Source organism: Ascidiella aspersa, chromosome 1 (genome assembly GCF_963924565.1).
Source record: "Ascidiella aspersa chromosome 1, kaAscAspe10.2, whole genome shotgun sequence".
In the NCBI taxonomy this organism is placed as follows: Eukaryota; Metazoa; Chordata; class Ascidiacea; order Phlebobranchia; family Ascidiidae; genus Ascidiella; species Ascidiella aspersa.
Window position 1 is genome coordinate 5,180,865 of NC_139447.1, and position 26,467 is coordinate 5,207,331.

The 26,467-nt window shown below is 36.7% G+C and overlaps 1 protein-coding gene and 1 long non-coding RNA gene across 2 annotated transcripts; both read right to left on the reverse strand.

Moving 5' to 3' along the window:
- Positions 1 to 1,969: 1,969 nt before the first annotated feature.
- Positions 1,970 to 19,662, reverse strand: LOC146166701 (uncharacterized). Its single transcript, XM_083384605.1, has 16 exons — positions 19,424 to 19,662; positions 19,106 to 19,255; positions 18,750 to 18,852; positions 17,134 to 17,422; positions 16,082 to 16,290; positions 15,225 to 15,516; positions 14,767 to 14,991; positions 13,952 to 14,195; positions 13,295 to 13,583; positions 9,947 to 10,112; positions 8,951 to 9,168; positions 7,932 to 8,217; positions 7,120 to 7,230; positions 6,250 to 6,354; positions 5,026 to 5,284; positions 1,970 to 3,796 (listed from the first exon to the last, which is right to left on the reverse strand). Exons 4-16 carry the CDS (start codon positions 17,291 to 17,293, stop codon positions 3,571 to 3,573), a joined length of 2,790 nt encoding a protein of 929 aa, XP_083240731.1. The 5' UTR covers positions 17,294 to 17,422; positions 18,750 to 18,852; positions 19,106 to 19,255; positions 19,424 to 19,662; the 3' UTR covers positions 1,970 to 3,570.
- Positions 19,663 to 22,973: 3,311 nt separating this feature from the next.
- On the reverse strand, positions 22,974 to 25,876 carry LOC146166702 (uncharacterized). The gene is made up of 3 exons (XR_014498701.1): positions 24,736 to 25,876; positions 23,762 to 23,836; positions 22,974 to 23,240 (listed from the first exon to the last, which is right to left on the reverse strand). It is a non-coding gene; the product is annotated as an uncharacterized LOC146166702 (long non-coding RNA).
- Between the last annotated feature and the right edge of the window lie 591 nt (positions 25,877 to 26,467).

Here is a 26,467-nt window from a genome sequence, read left to right on the forward strand (position 1 = left end):
AGCCGGTTCAATGCTTCTACACAATATGTTTGACATATGTGGTGAGATGTTAAACAGGTTTATTTGTTAAACCCACCCACAAACATTGCTGAAACAACATCCTACATCCAAAGCTCAAAATATATACCGTCTGTTCACATGAGAAACAAGTTAACTCGGTTCGCGGCGAGTTATGGTAGACCGGACCAGCCTCCATAAGGCGCTGTTTCCTGAATCTTTCACCACGTTACACAACATATGTTCTGCTGTAACTACCCATCTTACATTTGCTTCCAAATAAAGCGTAATACTAAAAATACCTTTTAAATAATAAACATAAGCAGTCTACCTATATAAATCGACAGTCCCCGCTTGTTTACTTGCTGCAAAACGTCTAGATGTCCTGAACTCTGAAACACTTCGTCAGCTAAGCATGTTAAGGTCAGCGCTGGAATTTACAGAAAAACAATTGAAAATTCGTTTCGAGAATTTGCATGAACTTAACTGCGTCGTTCAAAAATTCACACCAATGCAAATGCTTTCCGTTTGAAAGTTCAAGTAGGCCCTACTCCCAAGGTCGATATTAATGCTCGTAAACACAAGTGTCTTTTAAGTTAGTTTGTCTAACGATTGAAGAGCAATCTTCAACTTTTTTCCACCAAACTTAAATAAAATAAATCCAAATACTACAATATTTATATTTTGGCTACGTTTCACATAAATAAATATGGCTTGATTCCATATAAAATGACTTTCAACACAGAACAAAAACTAAGTTGGCTAAACCGCAGTGCTTTTTTTTGTATGGGGCATTTAAAATAAATAATAAAAGTTATTAATTTTTTACTTAATTTTTTATTACCATAGCCTGCAACGATTAAGCTCCAAAATGTTTACATAGAAATCTTATATTACATAAAAAAATGAACCAGGCGTGAATATGATACGGATGGTTGTCATACAAGTTATAGTCATTATGGCCGCATGGTTTTATCAAAACCATGTATTACACTGCTTATGGTTTCGTTACGAAGCATAACAGTTGCTGGCTGGGCGGATCCAGAATTTTTCGATCGGGGAATCGAATTCTCAGAGATGGATTTAGTCTACGATATGTCTCGAAAATAACGTCACTAAACAACTCATCCTAAAAACACGTGCTTTTGTCAGGTGAACATAAGTGCAAATATGCGATTGAAGATCGGTGTAAGCTAGGGGTCTTAAACCGGCCCCTTTGGGGTACGTGGACAAATTTTAGGGGGTCCATGATTCCTAAATGAAATATCAATGTATAGTTTGAAAAATGAATTGTATTTTAGAAAGAAAAGAGATTAGTTTTAATAGTGCTTTGGCGCCATCTCCTTAAAAATATTTAAACCTTATTTCAGTTTCACAGTTGTTGAACCTAAAACAGTGGGTTAAATTTAAAAAATCAAATATATTTTGAAAATAAATAAGATCAGTTATAATAGGGATTTGACGCCTTTTCCTTAAATATATTTAAACTCGATTTCATTGGCACATTTGTTTCACAGTTCCAGTATCCGCTAGCAGCTTGGCAAGAAATAGCTGGTTAGGCCTAAGTTGCGGAGAACTTTGTACATTTTTCAAAATAAGGTGAAGGAAAGATCACAAAAGAATTTAAAATATATGTATTGATACTAAAAAAAGTAAATATACATTATAGGGTTGTTCAACGAAACATTATTTTGTCGAATTTTATTGGGGATCCCCTGGAAATGTTGAGTTGCGTTTAAAAACCCCACAGCTCGTTTGACTGAACTTAATGCTGCCTTTCAGAATCATTTTTTAGGTCAACAAAGAGGGTGAAATTAGTGTCGTTGCTGACAAACTTCGCAACACCGGTGGTATCAGGTCAGCAGCGAACGTGAGAAGATTTTTGTTTATGTTCAGCGATGGTTGTATATCTTATTCTGTCGTTGTTTGCCACGTTGAGATTGCTTTAGTAGGCTTCATTGTTCGTAGGGTGTTCTAAAAGCAAAATTATCCACGCTTGAAACCAAAGAGTTTAAATAAACTTTTATGATGTAGGATAAATACCAAAAGTAAATAGCATATTTGAAAAATGCGAATAATTCTTAATTCATAATTTACATGTTGTTTAATGTTTTTTTCGAATCGTTTAAATATAATATTTCTGTACAGGTTTTGCTATACATTTTCTTGTTGCTATCATCGGCAGCAAGTTATGCTAGTTTAAACTTCACCTCTGCCAAGTTTTCAGATCCCGGCCTTCTATAGGCAAAAGTAGGGGCCACACATTATTTCACGAAACAGGATTCAACAAACTTGAAAGACAAATAGGATTCGGCTAAGCGCAAAAACTAATTAAGTCCAAAAAATACTAGTAAAAAACGTAGAAACAACGATTTTCATTAATGATTTGCTATGGATTAAATCTCTTTTATTTCTTGCATTTAAAAAAACCTGGTGAAATATCATACCAGCTCTTTTGTCATTATATCACATAGTTGTAAGCTCGTTTTAGCCAGATGCCAAACCGTGGTATTACTATCAAGTACTAGCCAGTTGGAAGTGGCATGTCAATCTTTCTTGAGGTTATTTGTCATTATGTAGTCGATGTATATTAAATTCGTTAAGATTTTGTCGATAATATGGTAAATATCTTTCTTTACTGAGGGACACATAAAAACTTAGAGAGTTAATTTTCTTTTGACCTGCAGTCTTCACAAAAAAGTAACAAAAATAAATTTAACAAAGATTTAGGCAAAATAGAACGCAGTGAAACAATTTCGAAGAAGCGTGATAAATACATACACTCAATTAGAATTTCTCCAGGCTCCAAATAAGCATAAACAAAACACATCGCGAATTATGTACAATAGTCGTATATAAAGTACGAAGAGCACCAGGCCTATATAAAATGAAAAACATGGTAAGTCGGTCACTTATTGAGGGATACAAGCAGCAGTCTGGTATTAGATTGCTGGGAGAGGCAACCCTCGTTTAGCATTACTATCCGTAAACTTATAAATTAGGGTAATCAGGTGGCACTATATAAAGACAAATTGTTTTGATTTTCGACAAGCTTTCGCACAGCAGGGCTTCATTAGGTCAAAGTAGAAAATAAAACAGTCGTGAAGATTTATAAATAAGGGCTTCAATTTGTTCATTTGGCCTCACCACGCAAGTTCCTAGCAGCAAAATATACGTTAATAAATCATAAATTTCATGTCACCAGCTAATGGTTGCAGCTTAAGCCAGTAATCTCCAGTGTTGTAAACAAGTCATTTTGAAATGACTCAATTTCCGGTCAAGTCATTTAAAAATACCTTAGGTCTAAGTTAAATCATTTGTAAAATAACTTAAGTCCAAGTCAAATATTTTTTAATAAATACCACATCAAGTCCCACTTAAGTCATATTTAGGTCAATTTCAAGTCCTTGTCATAAAAACTAAACGTTAAACTATTACATTCACTTTAGTTATTACAAAACTGGCAATCTCCTTAAAAGGACTTGGCACTTAGAAAATACAGCCAGGGCCGCAATTGCAATCCAGTTGAGAATTCCAAGAGAAAAAAGAGGCTTCCCGCGTTTGCTCCGACCCTCACTCGAACTTGGAAACGTCAAAAGCCACATTAGAAGTTTCCTGGAGCACGTCGAAAAAGTGGGCTGCCTCCCGGCCGAAGCTGCCTCTCACGTCCAGCCACTTCCACACAGCGAGCGCGAACACAATCAGCGTGATTGTGACGTCAATAGTGAAGAGCATTACCGTGTCTTTAACACGCTTGATCGAGCAGAGCATGCACACGTCCTGGTAGGGAATCTCGCACCTGTTGAAAACAACAGGAATCGAAAGGTAGAAAATTGGCAACTAAAATAAATTGCTGAAAGCGTTTGCTAACTGTGTTGTGAGCGAATGGTAATTGGCCAAAAACGTATTGTCCATAACAGACAGTAGTAATTTGAAACGTTCAAAATGATACCTACTTCTGTACCGGCTTTGATATTCTTACTACGTCTTAGTACAACCTACAACCATAATGCTTAAAAAGAGAGTTAAACGTTAGCGTCAAACAGCTGATTGCATAGATTTTACATGTTTAACGGTGTTGTCGTAAAACAACAGCGGCTCAGAATAGACTGCTAAAGGAACAAGACTCAAGACTCCTAAATTTAAACAGAGCCAACCCTAAGTGGCAATTCGCTGAATTTTACTTCACAGTCCTGTTTGTCATTCGCAAAGCAATCAAGTTATTATATTTAAGCAGCACCTATGGTGGCACGGAACAAACAAACTTTAACAGCCTTTGTCGTAAATAAGCCATTCCAGTCTGAATGGTAGCAATTTTCATCTCCAAGAAACTTATATAACAGTTTAACAACAAAAAACACGATGGTAGCGTTAAGCAGTGTTGTAAAAGTTATTTTGAAATGACTCTAGTCCTGGTAAATAACTTAAGCCTAAGTTAGGTCTTTTTGGATAAATGCTAAGTCAAGTTTCAGTCAAGTCATAATTCGAGCAAGACAATTCCAAGTCAAGTCATTGTCATAAAAATTACAGCACGCAAATTGTGTTTTGTGCAAAAAATTGGGATAACTAACCACAATTTATAAAATGCCTTATGAAAAAACCTCATTTCACAGTCATTTGTCCCAAAGACTTGGGATTAAGTCAAGTCATTTTGCCCCGAATATTTTAGTCAAGTCATTTAGTCATTGACTTAAGTCAGTACATCACTGCCGTCAACCTTAAAAAAGTACAACTTCAACTGTCAAGTTTACGCTTTATCTTATCGCGCTTGAACCGAATATATATCGATAAAACTTATTTTCTTCAATTGACAATAAAAATAGGGAACATTTTAACCGTTACGTCACACCCGGTCTGACGCAACACCCTTACTGACCAGAATGTGTCCGACAGCATGACGTCATACATGACGTCGGCTTTAACCGAATACATAACAATAAAATTGCTTCCCTTAATTGGAAATAAAAATAGGGGTCATTTTAACCGTTACGTCACACCCCCAATACTCAGTTCTGACGCAATACTCACCAGAATGTGTCCGACAGCATGACGTCATACATGACGTCGGCAAAGAACCAGGCTAGCAGCGCCAGGAGCATGGCGAGGGAGAGGAAGGCGATGGAGAGTTGCTTGCGCGCGTAGACCCGAAGGAGGAAGACGTCTGCCAGGTTCTTGGGATCGCACCAGATCAGCAGCATGCTCTCCAGCAGCGGGATGTTGCTCAGGTCGCGCTCTGCATCTCCTTCTTCCTCGTCCTCGTCAGGAATGTACTCCGACACACGGAACACTGGAGGAAAGCAACAAAATGTAGTAAAATATATTTGCAAAAACGCAAAAAAATAGGATAAGACATTTTAAAGAAATATATATTTCGCATATGCTGGCATTGTCAATTGATCCTTAATCGAATGATTCAGTTTAGACAAAATATATATACCGTATTTTTTCCTCATCAGGAGCGTACTCCGACACACGGAACACTAGTGGAAAATGTAGTAAACTGTATTAGCAAAAAAACTCAAAGTTTAAAAACCCGAGTAAAATCAGGATCAGACAATTTTTAAAGAAATATATTTCTCGCCTATACTGGCATCGTCAGTTCCTTAATTCGAATGAACCAGGATCAGACATTTTCAAGGAGCATATATTTTACCTAAACTGGGAATACAAATTTTTGAAAAATTTTCAGACAAGGTTATTTCGTTGAAAACTAGACTGGGGCATAATTTTTTCAAAATACCTTATTTAAAACACAAACCAATTCAGTAGGTTAAAATGATGTGTACGGAAAACAAAAGAATGTAAAAACAAAAGCCTTACAACGAGATACCAAATTTAGTAGCCAATGGTTTGCCACTGGGCTCGTAGAATATTTTACCACTGGGACGCATATACATTAACACAAAGCTCAAATCTTAAAAACCCGTGTAAATACAGGATCAGACAGGATAGAGGAATATATATTTCGCCTAAACTGGCACCGTCAGTTCCTTAATTCAAATGAACCAGGATCAGACATTTTAAACGGGATTTGTCATGCATATATTTTCACACTAATTTCCGTGAAACCTTCAACCAACATTTCCAATCGTAATTCTACTTCGGAAGTTTAATCAGTTAAATTGAGGAACTGACGGTGTCAATATAGGCGAAATATTTAGTTCTATAAAATGTCTGCTCCTGTATTTACACAGGTTTCTAAACTTAGTTTATTGTTAACATATGCATTCAATAAAGTTCCACCCCACTTACCTGACAGGATGTAAGGCAAGTGATGCAGGGAGGCAAAGTTTTCGAAGCAAAGCATGGAAAAGAAATGGCGATCTTTCATCTGGCCAGCAAGAATCCAGTCTATGGCTGGAATACACAACAAGAAAAATAGTATTTAAACAGCCTTTCGCATAATACAATGATTTAAATAGGGAAATCAAGTGTTGTACGTTTAGGTCTCGGTTAATCTAGAACGACAAAAAAAACGAAGTGTACGTCTTTAATACACCGAAAGCGTAAGCCGTATAATCGTTGGTCGAAACGCAGCTTCAGAAGGGCTAGATCACAGTCGTTAACACACATATGTAAGTGCATCTTTCATTGTAAGTCTTTAAATGCGACTTTTATAGGAAGACGGGCCTAACGTTTAACAATATGTGTTAAAACTAGCCTAGACACGCAGTTGGGCCGCGGGCACGTAAACCTACACCGCGTAATCCGTAACCCAATCTCTGTTGAATTCAGCGAACAAATTGGCAAAATAGGTGCGTCTCTAATCACGACCCCAAACAAACTACCCCATTCACAATGCGACAAATAACGGAAAACTTTTGGAGGCACACACATTAAACGAAAGCACGTTTTAGTTCTGCATTCCATTATTTGTGGCCGCCAAAACTTTTTGATCGAAATTCTACGCAAAATTTCTGCGAATATATCCTGTACAGCAATGTTTTACGCCAAGAAACGTCACAAGATCTTTAGTGGAAAGGCACTGGAGTGCAATCGGGCGAAGAAGCACAGTCTGTTATGTTCTAAATTTAGTAGCTAAGAATAAAAACAAAATTATTACCGGACTAATAATTCGTAAAAAAATTATGTTTGAAACGGAAAACGAAGTTTTACCCATACTTTTAGTTTTTGCCTTATTTGGTGTTTGTGAGACAGGGTTGCCATTCTCTACAGAAACTTGAGAACTTTGCGCTGGCTGGGTTAAAGATCTTCTCACCAGCGGTGACCCTTCTATTAAATAAGTCAACTGATTAATCTAAAACGCTCTGCACTTAAGATGGGAGCTCGTAAAATTAAACACAACAAACTATTGCTAGTATCGCAAAACGATACATTTCCATTTTAAGCTTGTACTAAAACTGACAAAGCAGCGATTGATTTACAAGACGCAATGCGGAAAACAAAAGAATGTAAAAACAAAAGCCTCACAACGGGATACCAAATTTGGTAGCCAACGGGCTCGTGGCATTTTTTTACCATTGGCAACAGTTTATAAACACATTTCTAAAGTTCAGAAAAAAATAACTCATATCGGAAATTGAGGTTTTTTGGATTCAGACAGTTCTAAATATACCAAAAATTAAAATATTAGATTTGGAAAACCACAGATGCCACCACAACATAATCTTCATTTTGTTTAAATTAATGATTAATTACTCTTCAGAAGTTTAGTTAACAATGCTTTTTTTAAACGGTAGATAATAAAATCAGTATCCATTCTTCAAATTGTTTCCATTTCTTCAAACAGTTAGGAGATTCTTGTGTCGTTTTCACCAATGAAATACCTAATTTTAACTAAACCAGATTTTCCACTCGAATACCTAACTACAACTAAACCAGTTTCATTGAACGAATACCCAACTCTAACTAAGCCCGTTTTACCAGTCGAATACCTAATCTAAGTAAGACAGTTTCACCAATCGAATACCTACCACTTATTTGGCCAGTTGCGTTACTTGGCCTCAACACCGGATTCGGGGCTGCACTGGGGGCTGGTATTGGCACCATTTTCTTCTCTGTTTGCGGCTCGTATGCCTTTCTTCCGTCCAGAATAGATCCGGATGCGTCGTATGGCTTCTCATCGTAACCACCGCACTTGATCTTTTTCACTTGCTCGAAGATCTCGATTAACAGGAGCTGCATGAACTTCAGGTGCCCGACCAAGCGCGCCCCCACGCGGAAGTGCCAGTAGGCGACGGGAAGAGAGAAGAGAAACGCCTAAAGGATGAAAGAACGTTGTTATTCGACGTGTACTACCATTGTAATGATATTTAAGAACATACGGGTCTAGTAGGATTACTTAAGTTGGATGTGTACTTTTCGCCAAACAATTCGCCGGCTAGGGATGAACGAAAACCATAAAATAGCTATCGCAGTGGTTCTCAAACTAGGGTGCCATTTTTAACGCTTGAAGGGTGCCGAGAGATATTTTAAATTATTTAGGATTCCACAAGACTGGAGGCAAACGAGCTCACGGAAAGTTACAAAAATGTGTATAACCTTAATTCAAACTTACACCGAAATACCATCGCAGACTCACCGAATCTGTCAATCAATGATGCAACAGGGCAGGCTAAAAACAGCTAGCCTGCAGTGAGGTTCGAACTCACGACCTCCAGCCATACCGGGACAGTCGCTCTACCAACTACACAGGCTCAGAGTGGAGCGAGTCGAGAAACAACCAACGCTTGCTACATTCTGTTAGTACTAGCAACTTCACATTTAGGGGGATCAATAGTACCGTATCATACGAAAGCCGTAATCGTTGGTCAAAAAGCAGCTTCCGAGGGGCTTGATCACATTTCTTAATAAACACATGTGTGTGTGTCTTTCCTAAATTCAATTGGTCGTCTTTAAACTTTTAAACAGAGTGATATCGCTTTTAAAAACTCAAATGTTTGTTGCAGTTATTGGGCTACAGACAAACTTGTAGCTATGAAAAAGTAACGACCTGAGCCAGCATGACGTAGGGCAGCCACTGCAGGAACAACTTGAGGTTGTTCGCGTTGTCCAAGAGTATTTGCTGGTCGCCTTCTAGTGAGCGACATGAAGGCGATGACGTGGCGTCTCCTTGAACAGTGCTTGTCCAACAGTAATCCGTGGCGAATTGTATAAACGCACCGTTGGGGTCCGATGTCGTGTTTGCTGGATAGCAGGAGAGGCTTGTTGCTGTGAAAAAAGACAAAACACCAGTCCAAATTATATAAGCAGCCAGTGTTTTTTTAAGGTGTTTTGGGCAAATTTCTCCAGCGGTTTCCCAAAGTTTGGACTTGCAACTTTTTAGTATTTAAATGAAACACTTCTATTAAAACTACTTAGCGGTCACCCAAATCAAACTTTAAAAAAAAACTGGTAAGCAGCAATATAATGCATAGGTATGACAGTTTAACAGTAATGCTTATTAAAAACATTTGGAAACCGTTTATCAACAACAGCTCAATCTAATGGCAATTCTATGGGCTTGCAGTAATATTAACTCACTAATCAATCATGTTTAATTTGAATGGTAAGAGTTAGATTCGTTTTGCGTTTGTCTGACTGTTAAAATAGTTAAACTTGTCCGATGACAAGCAATGCCTCAACTATAAAATAACAAAAAACAAAAATAACAAGCTAAGTTTTTCGGTGCAAAAATCAACTCAATAGCGCAATTTTTTAAAAAATATCAAAACTGTAAACGCTCTGTTTTAACCCAAGTTCTTTGACTCGATAACCTAAGTACATACGAGAATTAAGAAAAATATTCAAAAATATTTAATAAAAAAGCTTAATTTTAACCTAGGCTATTGGACAAAATGACTTAAGTCCAAGTAAAGTAAAGTCATTTCAAATCAGTTAATTAAGTGCACTTAAGTCAGGTCCTTGACTTAAGTTATTCCAACACTGCAATTTACGCTGATAAAAGTTATTTCAAAGTTTTTGCAGCAAGCATGACACAATCAGTCACCTGCTAACTCGCCGATTTTAGCCACGACAGCCAAGAACGCTAGAACGTAGACACCCAACCATCTGATTAAGCGATCTGTTCCGAGTTCGATTACCACTTCTTTCTCGTGTTCTTTGGAAGCGTTTTCGAGATCCGCGATAAGCGTTCGCCCTCCTTCCGCCATTTTTGGTCAAAAACAGATCGTGCTGGCCGCACAGCTGACTCAATTTAAACAGGCAAAATATATGTACAAAGCAATTTCCCTGCGAATCAGCAGCATTGTTATTTAAACGCAGCCACTCTGTTTGGTTAATTGGCCGCGGTGTTGCGTTTGCACACCTAACAGTTTAGGGCACGGGTTCATTAACTGGGATCCGTAGACCCCATGGGGAAATGTAAACCACTTTAAGGGGCTCTATGAAGGCCCAATTTTTTTTTCTTAAAGGCGTATGCCAAGCGCTACATGATGCACCCTAAACCCATATAAAGTATGGACGAAACGTAAATAACAACATTAAAAGGCGTAGAACAATTAAAAAAAACGGCCAACGTCTAGAAGGGACTACAACGCAAAATTGTAATAGTTTCGAATGTTTATTTAGCTTTCCAAAAAACGACCGCCTTCATTTTTCCGTCAGTGCCACAAACAACCACAACACGGGGAAAAAGTGTCAGCGCCGAAAGTAACTAATTATTAGGTGCCAACCGAAAACGTGATAAGATAAGAAATAAAACGTGGAGGTGGAAGGTGAGGTGCAAAAGTTAAAAAGCCTTATAAGTTACGTGAGTGATAAAGTTAGATTAAAAAGAACAGACGAAGAAACGATAAAACAAAGAAACATCAACGCACTTAAACGATCAAATAATAATCCGTACACTATATGCAGAGACGAGGAAGGGGTGTTCCGATCGAAATATTACCTAAAACGTACATTTTGTTCCATTTTCGTTATCGGTTCAATACTAAAAAATTGTAGTAAAAAAATTGCAACGCAACGAGTCTTTCATTTTCGGTTCCTGACCTTCAAATTTGTTATTTTGGTAAACTGGGGGCATAAACACCTAGGGCTAGGCGAACTGAGCGCGCCGAGATGATTTTTGAGTAATATCTACAAAAGTTGTAACGTTACAGAATTTAAATTTTACACAGTCCTTGTATTGGCTAAACCTTTTCAAAAAACACACTTTTGGAAAAAATTATTAAAAAAAATTATGAATATTAGCACTGAGCGATATTCACCCTTAACTGTCAAGCCAACAAGTTCAAACTTTACCGGGGTAGTGAATAACTTCATTGTTGTTTATCTAGCCGTAACAAACCGTCAAGTCATTCTATGCGTTTTTAAACCGTCGCGGCGCTGTAGGCTGTAGGCTGTTCCCAAGACAATTTTTACAGCTACTCTTGGTAAGCAGTTACCGAAACGACACCATTGGGACGTTGCTGGACAATATTTCAAGTTGGGAAACTTTAGCAACATTTATTGTGTTCACACGTTTAAAACTTTAAACAAAGTAATTTTACGGCACTCGCTAAATAAAAAGGTTTATAACGTTTCTACCTGATTTACGAACATAAATCAGCATCTACAGCACATGTCACAGGTTTTACAGTTTCCAACCTCGCTTGGCTGAACAAAGTTAGGCACTAAACTCATTATGAAGAACTTACAAAACTTCCTTAAGCGGCCTAACGGTGTTTATATGCCGGATATAGTCTAATCACAATGGCTCTGTAGAACACAAAATGTTTCTTCTGACTGTTACTATCCTTAATTTGAGAAATCTAGCACTTAAATTAGCGTAAGCAGGGTGTACATCTTAACAAAGCTTAGCTACTAATCCGACGCATTAAAACACTTTTTGTCTTTGCTGAATAAGTTTTTATTCATTGTGAAAACGATTTACGAAATACAGGACTGCTGTTGGGCTCTACACTAGTGATAAGTCAAACACAATCCCTCTGACAAATAACTAGACAGGCCTTTTTTGCCTTCATTCCCAAGAGATCTTAAATACAACTCAAACACAATGCAGTGGACAGTCTATGTAGCGAAACTAAAGGTACTAAACCACTAAACGTACTGGAACCAGAAACAATTTAAAAACTATAGTTTGAACCTCGAAGTCTGCAATTACTAACCTCAAAATGTACAATCAGTCTGTTACGAATTACGATGCTTTTCTGTACATTTGGTGCATCTGCTTTAAAGCAGTGAACAACAGGCCTTAGGACTGAGACAGGCTTTGTTTGTGAAGGCGCTCGCCGCTCATTGAATATTTATGAGGTAATGCTGAACAAGTCAAGCGTGCAGAGATTTACTCAAGCATTACTTTAGTTTGGCGACTGTGCTTTTCAATCACAGTAAGTATTTATTGTTAAATATGACATACTTTAGCAATAAAAAAGAAAGTCGGCTTGTTTAAAATGACCAATAAAACGATTTTTCTTGTTGTGGCAAGTAATAGCAAGCGTTTGTAAAAAACACTAATTCACGTAAAAAAACAACGATTTTATCGAAACTATAAAATATAAACACTGCAAAAAACACTTTTTGACAATTTATAATATGTAACTCAATAACTCATACATAAATTTATCACCAAAAGTTTACCAGATAGAGCTAGAAAAAAAGACAGCGGGTTTTTAAGTGAGGATTCGCAAAATGCAAAACATAAGTGTTGACATGACTCAAGTCAATGACTTGACTTCAGTGCAAGTCATGGTCTTCAAATGACTTAAATTGACTTTGTTTTGGCAAAATTACTTGACTTAACTAAAAAGTCTTTTCGAAAAATAGTTGAATTGGACTTAAGTCATTTAATCAAATGCCTTTACGTGTTTCATTTAACATTCGTTATAAAATGATGTAATTATCTATATTTTTGCGCGTAAAACGGTAAAATGCTATGTTGTGTTTATGTTATTTTTTAGTTGAGTACTGCTCATGATCGAATTTACCAATATTAATGATAGCGATTTGCCTTGAAGTTGACTTGCTCTAATAGTGTCTTTGACTAGAACTTAACTTGTTATTCTTGCAAAAATCGTGATTTGGACTTGGGTTATTTTTCGAATAACTTGACTAAGACTTCAGTCATTTCAAAATAAGTTGTTTAAAACAATGCAAAACACAGTAACTCGGTAAAAATGCTTCACCACTCTAAGCTTGCAGTTGGCAACTTAAAATTAAAATAAAAGTCGAAAGTTATGTTTATACATGACTTTACGAAGTACCCAAAAGTATATTAATATTTTTATAACTATAATTCAATCTTTGAAAATGCCATCTGGGCAAGAATACGTAAACAGGTACGTCGCAAAATTTACGTTATTTGAACCTGGACACATACAGTCAAATGTCAGCGGGCAGCGGAGATGGCATCAACCAATTTCGTGCACTTTTTCAGTTTTTCCCTACCGGGATAGTCATTGTCCTGCATCTGTTTAGCCAAGAAGGCAGCATTGGTGGTTTGCACGAGATGATCGAAGTAGTGCGACGAGTCTTCGTTGTGACTCATCCTCACGTCTATCCACTTGAAGATCGAAAGCGCGAGAACCCCAAAGGTTGAGAGGATTTCGATTATGAAGAGGATGACCACATCTGGGACTCTTCTTATTGTGCAGACAGTCCACACATCCCGGACAGGGACACGACATCTAGAAGTAAACGCCAATCTCGCCCGGGTGTGTACACAAAATAAATTGGATTCAGTTTGTCTTCGTTTTTCTTGAAAATTTGTAAACATCATAAAAAAGTTAGTCATACATTAATTAAGGATGATTCTTTCCCGCTTTCATGTTATTAATAAATAGCTTTTTTCGCCACAGTTTTGCGTATATTGTCAAATTATTAGTAGCCGAATGCCTTTTTTAATTTTCTTGTTAACAAATTGCACAAACAAAAATAAGTTAGTCTTATTTGTCTTATTTAAGGGTTTAGTTAGTATGTATGTAAAATTGCTTTACATTTTCTTCAATTAAGTTAAATTTATACTTTTTCCTGAATAAACATTACGTCATGTTACCCAAATGTGTCCGACGTCATTATGTCTCCAAAGACAGCATAAAAGAACCAAGTTAATAAACCGACGAGCATAAAGAGTGCCAATCCCGCTGTTGAAAGCTGCTTGCAGGCGTACATCTTGAGCAGAAAAATGTTATCGAAGTTCTTCTTGTTGCACCACAAGCGCAACATCATTTCCAGCATCGGACCCTTTTTGTATTCTTCACTGCTATCATAGTCCGTCTTGTAGCCGACAAGTTTGAATACTGCGTTAAATTGCTTTGGTATTTAAAGTCCAACTCAAGCTAGATGGCCTATGACCCGGACAAATTAGATAAGTATACGGATGCCCGATAATATCGGATCGGAGCCGATACTTGGTGCGAATTGTTGGATTTCTATGGTGTATTGGTGCCAAACCGATGCTATATTGATATGAGAGTTTTCAGCCATTTTTTGCGATCAAATGTAAGGATTTCGACCGTTAAAAGGTGAATTTATCAAATAATATTAAGTTAGTAACGTTAGGTAAGTAGACTTCTCAAGGCTAGAGCAAATTTTGGACTAATAACCTTAGAAAAATTACCATGGGAGGTTTTAAGTTTATCTCGTTGATTCGTTGAAGCATTTATTTTGGTTGATTTGAGCAATAACGTAATTTGGTTTCGGACCAGACAGTGTTTTTGTCTAAAATATCGGATATCGATATAAACTGTTAAAAATCGGGCATTAATGGCCCTAACTATAAACTTTTGCCACTTCGGTATACCTGTGATTTAAAGTTAAGGTCCGGCATTCTTTACAAAACGCAGGAAGGCATTTATCAAAGGCATTTACCTGACAAAACGAACGGTAGATGATGCAGTGAGGCAAAGTTTTCGTAGCAGAGCATTGAAAAGAAGTTGACGTCACGCATGTCGCCTGCCAGTAGAGTTTCCCACCAGACGTATACACGTGAAGGCTGGACTTCACGCGACTTTGGTTTTCCACTTGGGGTTGCTTTCTTATCCGGTTCAGGGATCAAACTTTCACGCGGCCATTGCTCGACCAATCCCAGATTTGCTGGAAAAAAGGTAACTTTTTAATTCGATTTTTACTAATTATATAACTATATCTGTGGCCTCATTTTAATTTCAAGCCAAATTAATTAAATAACTTAAGATGATACAAGTTCGTATCGAAACGTCTTAATCAAGACAATGTCGATCTACTCGACCTTTTTGGCTTGGTAACGCATTCTCGAGCCAAATTAATAAAGTTATTAAAGTTTAAGGACGTAGTCATCAATTACTTGCCTTCGTTTTCGACAGTATCAACACGATAGATTTTTGGGACCTTTTTGACGTCTTTTCTTTTGCTTCCTTTTTTATCCTTTTTGTAAAGTTCGCCATCAGGTTTGTACCGTCTTCTTCCGTCTAGCATTGAACTCTGTTCGTCGTAAGGCTCCATGAAGTACATTCCGTACTTAAGGGTCCTCAATTGCTCGAAGACTTCTGTGAGCATCAGTTGCATGAATTTCAGGTGGCCTGTTAAGCGCGCCCCCACGCGGAAATGCCAGAACGCGGACGGGAACGCAAATACAAAGGCCTGAGGAAACAATAGATCGAATTACCGTAGACTTTAGTTTACAGTTTAGGTAGAAGTAAAACAATAACAGGTGCTTATCATTTAAAGTGTCTTTTATTCGCATTAGAAACAATATATGATTTGACAAAAATAAGCACAGTGCAAAAGTTTTTGTTAAATAGTTAATATTTGTTTTTCAGTAGCAAAAGAGTAGCCCAAATAAGTGATAAAAGATTCATTCGTTTATTTACATACATTTCGGCAAGTGATTATGCCATTTTCAGTGCGGTACAATGAGGTTGAGATAAACGCGAATCATTATAAAGACGCTTTAGAACGCTTTAAAAAACGAAAAAAGGAGGTCGCGAAGTAACGGTGATAAGGACTACAACGGAAAGTAGTTAATATTTAATTTTAAAGCCTAAAAAATCTTGGTTATTAGGTTCATTATCTTTTTAATCTCATGTGCCCGTCAAAAGTTTACCGTAGTAAAAGGCACAAAGAAAGATTTCGACCAAAACAAGTTTACGCCTCCTTGTAATGCTTGGTGTATGGTGTGTTTTAGATTTAGTTTTTGCCAACGTACCTGTCCGAACATAATGTACGGCAGCCAGTGAACGAAATACTTCACATTGCTGGGGTTTTTCAGTAGTGGGGTTGCAAGGTTATGTGACGTAGGTAAGCTGACGTTGGCCTCTTTGCTTGTCCAGCAGTAAATGTTTGCGTAGGCGATAACCAATTTATCGCTTCCTTGCGTCTGCGACGGATGAAGCGGCACGCAGGCGACATTCTGATCTGCACATAGAGAAATCAAAGTAGGGTTCAGAAAAGCGGGCGTATATGGTAAAAGGAATTACCCGAACATTCTTTAGTCGTATTTTAGTTAACAAAAATATGTGTTAATGATAGGTGGGTTTGTTAGTTATTGGCACCGGTATTGGTTAATCATTTTGTAATAAGGACTTCGCCCTCGAACAACTTAAAATAAGTGGCTTCCGAACTCAGGCGCACCACCGGTTGTACCTGGCAAAATGTTGGTAGGGCACAGAAATTTAAGACACTGCGATGAAATTTGCACTTGCCCACAACCAATGCGTCGTCATTATTGAGTTACAGTGTTACTCAATACGTTTCTAACCGCTAAATTTCCTACCACAAAATGGTATATTCTTATTACGTGTAGTAATTCTGAGGCGATTTAAAAACACCCGTTTGGCATGGTTTAAAACGTTTGGGAATCACCGCTTCATATACACCAACCTGTAGCATTCGCCAGTTCTGAAATAAATGGTCTATTCACTTTCCTTAATTGTCTGTATTTCGTACGACTCCCAAGGTTTTAGTTTCATAAGGTCACCTTGCTTGTTGCACTTATTACACATTTAACGTATTCTACTTAATTCAAACGTTCAGGAAATAGTTTGATTAAATCAACAACAAACAAAATATTTTTCTTTGCAGTTGTTCAACTATACAGCTCCATCATTAACTCCTACTGTCCAGCCCTCTATTACCCAAACATCGACTACACCTACATACCAAGAGGTAAAAATAAATATCCTGTGAGAGGTAAAAATGAATATCCTGTGATTTGGAATAAATAGTTTGAACGTTGAACACCGAACGATGTATGCTTACCAGCAACGTCGATGATTTTTGCAACAACAGACAGGAAGATAATTGCATAGACTCCAAGCCAGCGGGCTAAACGATCGAATCCAAACTCAATAACAACCTTTTCTTCATGTTGCTTCGACACCTCATCTAACGAATCAAATAACTGATTCACGTTTTCCATTTTCAATATTTCGTACGGTATGTCGTTTCAAGGTAGAATTGCGAAATGGTTGAGCGGATTGTCGAATATACTCGTACGATTCTATATCCAACAAAAGTTAATGCGTCCTCATTACCACTTCCGTTTCCGCTGTACAAAAATTTCACACCTAGTTAAGTTGCAAAACAAAATTCTAGTTGTTTAGGCCTCTACCAGCAAACAAGAGTATTATGACTACTGTATTGTCGATTTTATGACTACTGTATTCGTCAGACATACGGTTTTATGTGGCATTTGTGTAGTGATGATGGTAAAACAACAGCGAAGCGAAAATGGTATTTCTAGGATCCATTACACTTACTCTCACGTCATTTATAAAGGGCTCACACGCCCCCTTAAACCAAGTGGTTCATAGCGGCCCAGGTGAACCTCATTGTTAACGCGGTTGACACCAACAAGCAAAACCTTAGAATGAAAAGAAAAGCTGAAAATATGATATTGACTGTCTATTCACAACCTCAGCTGTAAGAGAAACGATTTGGACTGGCCAATTTTAGTAATTCTGCCTATAATTTTGTCTGGAAAAATTGCAACGTAAAACAAATAAACCGCTTTCCCGCAACTGAACTACACAAATATTAAGTTATGATGTTTTTATTGACTACCAATAACAAGTGTTGTAACATCATTTTTGTAAAGGACTCTATGTTTTTCAAAATAGTTTCTTTTGTATCTGTTTGTCATTCGAATAGAAATAACAAAAGTTTGGGGCTCTAGTAAGGCTACATAAAAATATTAGAGTCCAGAACCCCCAGTCCCGATTCACGAGATGTGTGCATGCGCACTAAGTTCGCAACCGATAATGCGGCATATTGTAAATCGTAAAGGCGACGTAGCCTTTGGAATGGAATATTTTCCACCCACCAATTGTGGGTAGGTAAGTTATATGACAACCCTATGAGTGACATAAATGGCTGGTACTGGACGGAGTGGATTTATTTCGATTAGGGACTTGACTATATTTTCTAGACCGGCAGCGGACTCGGACTTAATTTATTTTCTCAGCAGGATATGAGACCTTCCTTTCCAAGCCAGGGGTAAGTCGTTCATATACTAGGGTCGAAAGGTCAAAAGTCTATTTGCAATGTCGAATTAGGATGCAGCCTATCCTCAAAAGAGGTATATTTAAATATTGTTTGGTCCATTGCGAGTTTATCCTGTTTTCACGAATTCAAAATTAAATGTCTGTAAACACTCGTGAAAAGAAATGCAAGATTTAGTGCTTGTGTTGGCCTCGTCGTTTAACTAGTATTCTTACAAAATGTCCTTATATAGTGTTAAGTAATGTTGTTCGTTTTAGAAGATGTTTTCCTCTAAATTAGCTTAAGGTAGTTAGTGAATGGAGGCAAAGTGTTCGTAGCAGAATAAAGAGAATAAATTTATGTCTCTCATGTTGTCAGCCAAAAGGATTTCCCACCTGGAAAGTGTATTCTGCACTTCAACCTTGTAAAACTTCAATATTTAACTGTTTTTTGATGTCCCGGGATCGTTTGTAGAAACCGTCAATAATTTGCTGGCCTCTATACAGGTGTTATAAAAAATATAGACATTTCATTACATTGATAGGTCTAAGTAACTAGTTGGTATTTTGTGTAGAAAGCATAATACCTTCTTATAGAATAGAAAAAATGTCATAATATTAATATTGATTGAAAACTATCGTAAATAATGTATAGGGTATTATTTAACCACTAATCAAAAACTAATTTTAATTTATTAGTCGAATGTCATGTTTTATATGACATTAATTGCTTTCACCGTTTCGAGTCTCACCATTCTCCTTATTTGTTTTTTATCAGCAACTGTCTTTGGAGATTTTTCCCGCATAGGCCTTTAGATTTTCTTTTGTCAAGAATTTCTTCGTTGTATGGTTTAACAAAATACATCGCATACTTAAGGATCTTGAATTGCTTGAAGACCTCTCTAAACAGCAGTTGCATAATTTTTGTATAGCTGTTCAAGTGCGCTCCCATGCGGAAATGCCAAAATGCGGATGGTAGAGAAAAAAACGCCAGTTTAAAAAAAAACAGATATCAGTGTGTTTCTTACAACACCTCTCACGTAAACACACAGAAACGAAAAAAAACGAACCTGTCCAAACATAACGTACAGCAACCAGTGACGAAATACTTTACATTGTTGGGGTTCTTCAGTAGTGGAGTTGTGAGATTATGTGACGTATGCAAATTGACGTTCACCACTTTGCTTGCCCAGCACAAAATGTTGGCGTTGGCGATGATCACTTTTTCGCTTCTACGGTCCAAGGGCTGACGCGGGGCGCAAGCTTCTGCTCTGTGTATGTAACAAATACCCCACCTTTATTCGTGTAATTAAAAATACTGAATATACCGTTTTTACTTTAGATTTACTTGAAAAACCTTAATGACCAGATTATCAAAAACCTTTAACATGGACTATGATTTCGGCCTGATCTTATACATCACTAAAGCATGGATTAATATAGATTGTGTTGACATCGGTCTTCAAAAAATCTAATTTTTTAAGTAACCTTTTATCAAGTTCTTGATTTGATTTTAAATGTTAATGAGTTTGATTCGAAATTACACTTTAAATAATAATTTGATGAAACCCAGAAGAAAGTTAGACAACAAATATACTTTTTTTTACTAAAAATTATTTACCAGTATAGGTATAGGCCGGAATAACATCTTACCAGATATGTTGATGATCCAACAGGTAAAAAGAAGGTTGCGTAGACTACTACAGTCAGCGAGCTAAACGATCGAATCCGAATTGAATCAAAACATTATCCTTGTGTTGTTTAGGCACTGATTCAAGTTAATCAAACAATTGATTTCCACCCTTTCTATTTCTTAGTGTGTTGGTCACGAAAGTAAAATAGTGGTTCCTTTTCTGGCGACGAGGCAAACAGGAATGCAAAGGTAAAATATAACCCGAACAAGGGATCAAATTAGCCTTTTTAGTGCGTAAGTTGCAAACGTATTATACAACTTTGAGAATGAAGTTTTCCATGTTCATAAAAAATGCTGTTCATAAAAAGCACTTGGTCGGAAAATCTAATTGGGCCGTAAAGGTGGGTACATCGGAGAAACAGTATTTCAATAATTTATGAATATTTTCTACATTTCTACAAAGTGCAACACTTTTAGCCTAAATACGCCTATCAAATGACTCTCCAACAGATAACAAAGAACTGGTCGAGGTATTGTTCGATGATGGCTACCACTACAAAGAGCTAAATGGATTGACAACAATAACCGTGACTTCACGTTGCTTACGACGTTGAATACCCTCGCCACCGTCATTTTCTACTTTTTTACGCATTCAAATTCAACAGGTTTGGAAACAGCAAATGCAAGGTTTAAATTGATTCAAGTATTTATCAGACTAAATCACTTAAATAGATCCTTTACTTTTGATAAGTAGTCCAGCATAGTGAAGGAGTTTAACGCTAAACGGCAATTTAGCTCTGAATAGTTTCGTTGTTTCCAGGTGGGGTGGAGTTTATTAAAGCCATGGTCATGTGACTCAATGAAAGAGTGTTTTACTTCTTACTTTGTAGTAAAATAAAATCTGTTATAAAAATTTTTCAAAGACAAACACGCTGTAAAGAACTAAATCAAAACATGGGCGTCGGAAAAATGATGGGGTTAACTTTTAGTAGCCCTACGGATTATATAAGGGTAGTTCCAACCCTGGCCTGCTAAAATACATGAACTATATGTCCCGCCATTAACGGTCGTGGGTTTACCAAACGCGCATAACCGGAATAACTTGATAGAGGTAAAGAAATAACACAATGTCCTATCTTTTCTTTGGAGATGGATTGCAAACATCACTTCCCCGAAGTTCCCCTGCTTAACAATAGCTGCTGGCTTTGCCTCGCGTAAAGCGAAACGTCATTTAAGAAGTTTTCATCAAAAGGTGGTTCAACGTTGTTTCCTGCCATGTCCTACCCCAGGATCTTTTTTACTATTTCCTGACACTGGTAAGCAGCCTATTGCTTTCATGTACGTCTGGGTTAGCGAACCGTACTGTAAGGTTCGCTTATTTACGATCGAATACCCTAGTTCAGTGCTTCCCAACCAGTGGGTCGCGAAGCATTTCTTAATGTTACAGTTTGTTTTAAGATCGTGAAATTATTGCATTATCATTACGCAACGTTATGCAACCATGTAACAAATACGTAACAATTAGATTAGTTTTGTCGCATTAACTAGAGGCAATACGCCAGTAGTAAAGATGCAGGTTTTATGTAACTGTTCATCTTACTTTTAATTAGTTGCATTTTAAATTACTGATTATCAATTTGGTCATATCTTATTATGGATCGCACAATAAACTCGCAATAAAAGTGGGTATCAGATTAAAAAAAGGTTGGGAAGCACTCCTCGTTCCTTACAAACCCAGGCGTCATTTTAGAAAAGGCTGGACAGGCCTAGACAGCTCGCCTATTAATCAAGTTATTCGTTGAAGGCGGGACGGTTATGTCTCATTGTAAACGCCCCCGCGAACAAACACACAAGTGCCGCGAACAAGTGTACCGACGCTACGTCGTTGTTGTCAATTATCACATTCTCACCATAAACAAAAGCGGCAAACTTTGGTTTGGCTTTCTGGCGGCTTCTATTGTTTTTCGGTTTACACAACCCGCGAAAACAAAAAACTTTTTTAGGCTTGCGAGAACGGCGTTGAAAAAGAGTAAGTAATTTACAAGCTTTTAACCACAGTCTTCTAGAATCTAGATAATACCTGAAATGATAATCGACGCAAGTATTCGAAACAAACTTTGACTCTGGTCACATATAGTTAAGTGAAATTTTATCCGCAAATTCGTCGAGTATATATTACTTTTTTAAACACAATATTCTGTGCTTTATTTTTTGGGAAGCATAGCCTTGTGTCATTCCCTGGATCCGTCCCTTGGTGTGATATGTATCATATTTTTTTTACAATTATAACAAGTTTTTAAGAGTAACAATTTTTATCTGCAATTATAGGATCCACGACTTGCGAATATTTTGGATCCTTGACTTTTAATATTTTAACCAGTGTAGAGTCACATTTGTTCCGGATATAATATCTTTTAAAATGATGACAACCATGTCTTTTACAGTTGGCTGTACACTTATTGGTCACCTGGCTACATTGTATACTGCACTCGACACTCAGCCCACAACGAAACAGCTATACACCTATATATGTCTTGCAATGTGGCGCTGCGATGTATTATATCGGCAGCATTCGCCTTGGAACACCCAAACCTTTATTTCGACCTTATATACCAGTGCAATTGTCAACCTTTTGTCACGGCGACCCAAATATTAAGCGTAAGTATGACACGATAAACTTTCGCGACCCAATTGTTTTTCTTGTAAGCGAACAAAAAATAGGCATTAGCATAAAGAATTTCGAATTTTAATAATAAGACATTATTTGTATTGCTTCCTTAATTTTCTAAATTGAGAAATCTTTCTCAGAACCAATCTCAAATAATATAAACATGTGAACTACTGCGGTCGGCGACCCAACCAAATCAAACAGCCACCCAATTTTAAGTCGCGACCCATAGGTTGAGAAGCACTGTTATATACCAAAGGGCAAATTTATCACATTACGTGCTATCGTTCGCTTTGTTGTCACCCCTCTGCTACGTTGCTGAATATAAACACCACGATTGTCTGTTTCTATCTATTTATTGTCAGTTAACAAAACTGGAAACTTAGAGTTACCATTTTATAATAAATATTTTAAGCGATAAATTTATATACTTCAGTAAATTGTTAGTCAATAACGCAACGAGTGGTATCTGGCTGACTTTCATCAAGCATGATGTTCGTATTGTTGTTGTAGGCAGCAACAAATTCTTTTTCGTTAGTTAAAGAATACCGTCCCGCAATTCCAGGCAAGTAGAAACTGTTTGCTCCTAAACAAGACTTTGTTACAATTAACGCAAAGGTTTAAGGGCCCTGATGAATATGGTTTTCTAAATGACCTTTAATGTGCTAGTTCACATAATACTTGGCCCTTGGCGAATGCCTTGTATGTTTTTCCACAGTTTAGTCATTTTATATTTGCCTTAAAGGTTCGGAAAGCCTTGCATTAGACAAGTGTCTATTGTACCGCACAAAGTGTGCAAAGAACTAAAAGTTCAATAAATAAAAAAAAAACAATAGCAAAAACAAAAAAGGCAATCACATAATTGTTCTCAAAGTAAATCGCACTCCAGCCATAAAACCAAAATAAGAACAACATCAACATAGGAATGAAGCACATTTCGGATAAAGACCAAAATAGTACTAATGCCAAATAGCCGTAATAAGGTCTAAATTGAAATTAGTCCTAAATCCGAGAGGTGTTCAATATTTTTCGTAGATGTGACATATTTTGTGACCCTTCTGGTGTCCCATAAAGTATTATGCCTGTTAATATAAGTTAAAAACTTACCAAGGCCTTTTAAGTAATCCATTAGACCGCCTTTGTGTATGAGTCGCATTATTACTTGATCATCAATTACACTTCCTGCAAATGGACATTTTAAAAAGTTTAATTAATATTTTAATAATTAAATATTGCTGTATTTATAAACAAAATAGAAGAAAAAGTTCGTTTTATTTGAACTATATAAAAACCCTTTATCAGAGATACTCTATCCATCATAAATATTGACTGCACAGAAACTATCGTAAATATATAAATTAAAACTATTTTACAAATTCGTCGTTGGATTAATATGTAATTAATAATCTTTTCAAATGTTTTTGTACAAGTGTTTCCTACAATTTGGTTGCGGTTGACAACTGTTATAACTTATTCCAGACAAAGTTTTGATTTTATAAATGAGAACATTCACTTTTTTCAATTGGCCATAAGGCTGGTTTTAAACAATGTTGTGTACAGTTCGTTAGTGCGTTTTTTCGAAAAAGAAGAAGTACCAAGAAATTATAGCGGACCCCTTAAAACTTTCTTAACCACTTACAAGGGTCCGCAGACCCCAGTTGGACAATTATACTGTGTTAGCAAAATTAAACCTATACCCTGATCGACCGTACAATTTTATTTATTTTATGTAATGTAGGATGAATTGTGAGTGTGTTGTAGGTTGAAAAAAATGCATCGTTTTCCCATTTAAACCGCATAGTTTCTTTTTTTGCTGTTTTAACTGTCTTGCTGCACTTTCGTAGCCTTAAAACAAAGTAGTGAGGAAAAGAGTAAATCTTATTTTTAAACTGCCTTGTTTTGATGACTCGAATTCGGAAAATCAATGTGGTTTTATACAAAATAACTATTAGTTTGCCGCCGTTACGTTATTATTAGAAAAAGAAAAAGGCAGAAAAGATTATTATTCGGAAATTTTAAATCAAACAGGTATTATTTTCTCTCAAATACACCAATGTTCAATTTGATGTAAAATAACCTACCTTGAAAGTTCACTGACATGATTGTGTTGTCTTGATTATAATGTTATTTCATATAAGATAATCTAAGATTGGTAATAAAATAAAAAAGAATGATTATACTGCAAAGCGTTGTATCCAGAAGTTAACATAAGAATAAAAAGTTATTTTCGGAAAACGCTAACGTCTTAAATGCAAAGTTTGTGCAAATATCTGTAATGCAGTTTTCGTGTTGCAAGTATTTCTCTGAACAGTGTTTTTTTTTGGAGGGGGTGGGGGGACTTTGTCAGCTATGGTCACTACTCTGTTCAGCTATTTGCGTCCACGCTTAAAACTGTCAAATATAAAAAAAAATGTCAAAATAAAAAAATGTTACGAATAAAATGTTGTAATGTATTTGCAAACGCTTTGTTTGGTATTTTAGACTTTAGAGATTATCGTTACTGTTGTACAAATATTTATCCCACTGCGATAATAAATGAAAAGATTAGATTATCGAATGTACCATTAATTTATTTGCACATACCTTGTTTTTGTCGAAAAAATAAAAAAATGCACGATTTGCCTGTCCAGAAGTAGCCTAAAGCAAGCATTTTTCTGCCTCCAACCCGAGAATTAGGGGTTACTTTATATATTTTTAGTTAAGTTAGGGTAACAGTATTTGTACTTTTTTATAGGCTTTTAACACCAACATTTTCTATTTTAAATAATTCCTCGTCAGGGTGGATACACACTCTCTGAAAAAACTCCCCGATATGTCAATTGTCACCCCCTTATAAAATTGCTTTCGACCAGTAAATCAAAATGAACGACGTCATTGTCATCAATAAATAGAACGAAGTATTGAGATTTTACTTTGTGCAGTCAACGTTGGAAGCTGGTATTGAAACCGTCTCTGAAAACAGCACTAATTTTCCAGGTATGTTTATTTGAAGTCAAGTTGTCGTTGGAAAGTAAGTCCAAATTGTTTCTCGTGGATGCCGTGTTAAATATTGAGGCCATAACTTTTTTGCTGCAAATTGATTTTTGGAAATAGTCTATTCAACACCCCTTAAACTAGTTTAGTGCAAGTTCTATATAGCAGATAGTTAGGCGAATAACAGAAAAACAAACGTTACCGCAACTAACTGAACTTGAATGCAGTAAAATGTTAACAAAGGGTCATGGTAATACCTTATTCTGGTTCTAAACCTTTTCAGTACCGCCTGTAGAGGATTTGGATGGAAGCATTACCTTATATATCACTGTTTAATTTCGTAAACAATAGAAAACCAACCTTCTTCGTAGTGTCTCTATCGGTTGCCTTTGTGTGGTGGATTTTAAAAGTGATCCCAGAACCGATGACCGTTGTTAACTACTGGGGTTGCCATTGTGACGATAGAATCCGATCTGAAGCCCATATTCACTGTTTACTTGTATATAACAAATCAAAATTCATTGGTAGATGCTCAAATATGTTACTTTTACAACTGGATAACAAATTCCGCCTACGTAAAACATGTCAACTCGTGAATAAATATATTAATTTTATTATAATTTAGAACCGCTAGATGTCGCGCAAGATGTCTTTTCTGAGTTTTTATTCGCCAAACCAAACTGGATTTTAAATACACCGGCTCGTCTATATTCTTTATTATAGTAATTTGTTTATAGAACTGTTTAAAAATGCTATCGAAACAATGTAATGGCTAATGTTTCTAGCCAGTTAAAGTGTTTTACGGCGATGTAGCATATACCGCATGACTACATAGCCGCT

What these genes read in the sequence shown, in the direction of transcription:
- LOC146166701 (XM_083384605.1), bottom strand. Translation starts at nt 17,293, where the DNA reads ATGGAAAACGTGAATCAGTTATTTGATTCGTTAGATGAGGTGTCGAAG. An exon ending in TGATACTGTCGAAAACGAAG is followed by an intron (nt 14,992 to 15,224) that starts GCAAGTAATTGA and finishes CCTTTTTTCCAG; the next exon opens with CAAATCTGGGATTGGTCGAG. An exon ending in TGGTTGATGCCATCTCCGCT is followed by an intron (nt 10,113 to 13,294) that starts GCCCGCTGACAT and finishes TGTTTTTGACCA; the next exon opens with AAAATGGCGGAAGGAGGGCG.